Below are 3,802 nucleotides of genomic sequence, written 5' to 3'. Positions count from 1 at the left end.
CCCAATTGGTAAGGCCCGCATGGATAGAATTGGGCCAAACAAGTCTCCTCCCCATTGTTGATGATGTGGCAAAGTGACAGGTCGCACATAGAAAGAAATGAGCCATGGGAGGCGACAACGAGGTGAAGACTTGACAAATACTTAGGCTATCGTCGCGCAGGGGCTTTAGTCCAATTTCTTCCCTGGAGTTGGTGGTACATCCATAATTTGAACAGGAGATGGATAGTGGCACAAACCTAATTTTTCCTTCTTTTTTCTGCACATCATAGTAATCTATATAAGGTTAGAACAAAAATTACAGACACACACTTCGTACACCGATGTACATGTAAAAGAAATTCGTAGTTTCCCAAAATATGAAAGCGAACAAAAGCAACCACTTTTTGTTCAAAAAAAAAAACCAGTTAGGTGGACAGTACATTTTCCGACTACAGAGCACTCATTGGGTTCACTGCTTCGTTCGACTGATCATTGGGATAGTCAAGACAGAAGCATAGAGCACTATAACAGAATTCTACCGACCCATTGGCTGTTGATATCAAACAGCATATTCCTCGCATTTGTTTGACCATATTGGTCACATTACAGTGAACATAAAATGTGCCAGCATTCTTTACTCAAACACATTAAGAAAATGCTTGTTTAAGTGTAGTGACAGTAGGTAGGTTACATCTGTGATTGCATTGCACGTTCAGATATGTACAGCAACAAGCTAGTGCTAGGGCTACTCTGCTGACGCGATGTGTTGCAGCATGAACGACCTTGTCTTGCCATCTGGTGTTAGCCCAATGCTCCGCATTTTTGTGTACACCCTCCTGGCTAATCTGATCTTGCCACGCAAACAAAGCCCGTGTATGACCGTGTTGTAGATCGAAGAATCTGGAGCGACCTCCTGCAATGTTCAGAAACTTTCAGTATGGAAATGAATGGTGATTCTAAAGAACCAAGTTTGACAAAATCAAAAACATGAGCGCCAAATCTCAAACAGTTAGCTTAAATGGTTACATATATGACAGTTACTACTGATATCCAGTATGCATAGCCAAAATGTCGAGTCTAAACTTCATTAAAGGTTTAATTCAATTGTAGCTTACGACCATGCAATCTATCAGTTCTTTTAGGCTAGCAAATGTGAATGCCAAAAAGTCAAGTAGAAAATAAAGCCATGTGTGCCGAAGTGAATTTCATTTGTGCAAAGAACAGAAGCCCACTTGGAACAACAAATTCAGAAATATAAGCACTCACACAGTTATGTGCGAGAGGACTTCCTTTCATATTGCGAATGAAGACTAAGAAAATCAAAGCCTAGGCAAGAAGCTACTTAAGATTTTCATTTGATATAACCCATACTCCTGAAACTTGCTGCTCACTCTCAGTATGGAAGAACCTTACTACAGCAGACAACAGACTTATATCTCAGCTTAACAGTGTTGATTTTCTTAGTCAATTGACCCTGGAGATTGCAACTTTTCCATAATGGTAATGTAGCTTTGAAGAATTGAGAATCGAAGCACCAAATGTTTAGATACTAGAACACTAGAGTAGTCCATAGTAATGCTATGGAAAATTCAAAATCATTACCAGCTAGCTCAACAGAAATAAAACAACAAAGAACAAAATAGTACCTCCAGTATATCCTCTACTTCGTCCCAAAGAGATCCCCAAATGCAAGCTCTTATAACAGATAAATGCGTGAATGTGTCCGGTGAGCACCTCTCATGAGTCATACGCCGGTACACTTTCAGAGCGACTTTTGGCTCACAAGCAACCTCACAAGCACGTATCACGTGATTGTAAGAGACCGCTGAAATTTGCAGTCCGCTTTTTTCCATCATCCACAGCAATTGCAAAGCATGCTCCCACTGACCAAGTCTTTCACAAGACATCAAAGCTATGTTGTAGAGATGACTGTTTAAGACAGACGGATTCTTGGATTTAATTCCTTGGAAAAGCTCTAGGGCGTCCCAGCATCGACCAGACCTATACAGTGCTGACAGCAATGCGCTCCATGTATATTGATCAGGCTCAAGTCCTGAAGATGTTAGAAGATGGTACATCCTAAAGGCGAGCTCGTCTTCACCAGCCTTCCCAAGTGAGTTGATAACCGAATTAAACACAATGATATTGGGCTTCATGCCAGCACTCAACATTCTCCTAAATGTGGCCAGCGCAAACTCCCACCTCCCTTCTTTGGTGCACGAGGCAATGATGGCCTTCATTATGTCTTCACTTGGATCAAGCCCCCCGCGGAGCATTTCCTCATAAGCAGCAATTGCTAACTCAGACTGTCCACATTGCACAAATGTGCTAACCAACAGATCGTAAGTCATCAAGGTTCCACTCAAAGAGTTCTCCGCTAGCCTTCCCCACAGTTTCTCCACTTGCCTCCAGTCTTTCGCTCTTCCGCATGCAGATATCATAGTGTTGTAAACAATCACATCAAGGGTTTCCCTCGATTCATTGCACTCTTCAATCTCACTGAACATTTGCAAGGCAGAGATATAGCCCTCGGTCCTGGCAACAGCCTTGAGTATCAAGGTGTATGTATGGCCAGTTGCCAACCCTTTCCCCTTCATGAACTCATACATCTTCATCGCGTCCACGGAGGAACCTCTGCGGACAAAACTGGCCAAAAGGGAGTTACAGGCGTGCGCGTTGGGCTGAAGGCCTGACGCAAGCATTGAATCAAACAGCTCTATGGCACTCCTGACCTTGTTGGATTGGCTCAGCTTCATCAGCCTTCTGGACAGCAGTTCCTCGTTCCTCTCTTCTAGGAAGTGCAGCCTTGATCCCTCATGCTCGAATTTATCCGCCGGCTCTGAAGCTGACGCTGATGGCACGCTTCTCGCGCCCACAGGGTCCTTCTCCACGGCAGCCGGCCTCGCCGGACGCCGCCGGAGCCCGTGCCTCTGGTGGTAATCGAAACCAGCAGCACCAGGTCGCTCGTCCTCCACGCCCCGGATCCCCAGGCCGGCCTCTTCCTTGCCGGTGACATCAGATTCGAGGACGCACGGGGCCGCTCTGCAAACACACGCCCCTCTCGCCGTCACCGTGCCGCCGCTTACCGGACGGGCGTCACCTCTGCTCCGGCCGCCGGTCGCTGGACGGACTCTCGTGCCCTGGCCGCCCTTCACGCTACGGCGAGGCAGCTCCTGGCTGAAGGAACCGCAGCTTGTGCTGCAGCCGCTCCAAACCGCAGCCATACCCGCGCCAAATGCAAATGGGATACAGGGCTTCCAATCACCAGAGTCGAGCAGTGGACGGAGCACCTTGGGCAGACCCGGCAGCCGCGCCCACCGCGCTGGCGAACCTCCGGCCGGAAGGGCTCGCAGCGCCGCCGCGCCGAGAATGAATCCGCGCTAGGGCTCAGAGAAAAGGTTGACGTCGATGCGCGTAGCTGGGGTGATGGGTGGAGATGAAGCTGCGGGAATGGAGGGGAATCAATCGAAGCCGAGGCCTCGCCGTCCCAACAGAGAAGCTCGCGCGCGAGGCGCCTCCGGTGAGGAGGCGGAGAAGGGGGAGTGTGCCTTATCCCCTTTTCCGTTTCTCTATCTCGCTTTACAGTGGGCCCCCCCGAACATATATCTTCCTTTTACCTCGGGTTTCTTTTGATTCCATTTCAAACATAGGAGTAGAATTTGAAGTTCTCTAACACTGCGTTTGGTTCCATTTCAAACGAGGTTCTGAATTGGATTTGGTATCCCCTAAATTCCAATTCGGTTGCATGGCATGCGCACTGAAACAGTCGTCGGAAATCACATAAATACAGGGACGAAATCGTTTACACGCACGGAGTTTCCGA

General features: G+C 47.8%; 1 protein-coding gene across 1 annotated transcript; it reads right to left on the bottom strand.

Moving 5' to 3' along the window:
• Positions 1 to 532: 532 nt before the first annotated feature.
• Positions 533 to 3,544, bottom strand: LOC123085043 (pentatricopeptide repeat-containing protein At3g29290). Its single transcript, XM_044506607.1, has 2 exons — positions 1,626 to 3,544; positions 533 to 892 (listed from the first exon to the last, which is right to left on the bottom strand). The coding sequence occupies exons 1-2, from the start codon at positions 3,201 to 3,203 to the stop codon at positions 725 to 727; spliced, it is 1,746 nt and encodes a 581-aa protein (XP_044362542.1). The 5' UTR covers positions 3,204 to 3,544; the 3' UTR covers positions 533 to 724.
• Positions 3,545 to 3,802: the final 258 nt, after the last annotated feature.

Source organism: Triticum aestivum, chromosome 4A (genome assembly GCF_018294505.1).
Source record: "Triticum aestivum cultivar Chinese Spring chromosome 4A, IWGSC CS RefSeq v2.1, whole genome shotgun sequence".
NCBI classification, from domain to species: Eukaryota; Viridiplantae; Streptophyta; class Magnoliopsida; order Poales; family Poaceae; genus Triticum; species Triticum aestivum.
This window is presented reverse-complemented; position numbering and strand designations above follow the sequence as displayed.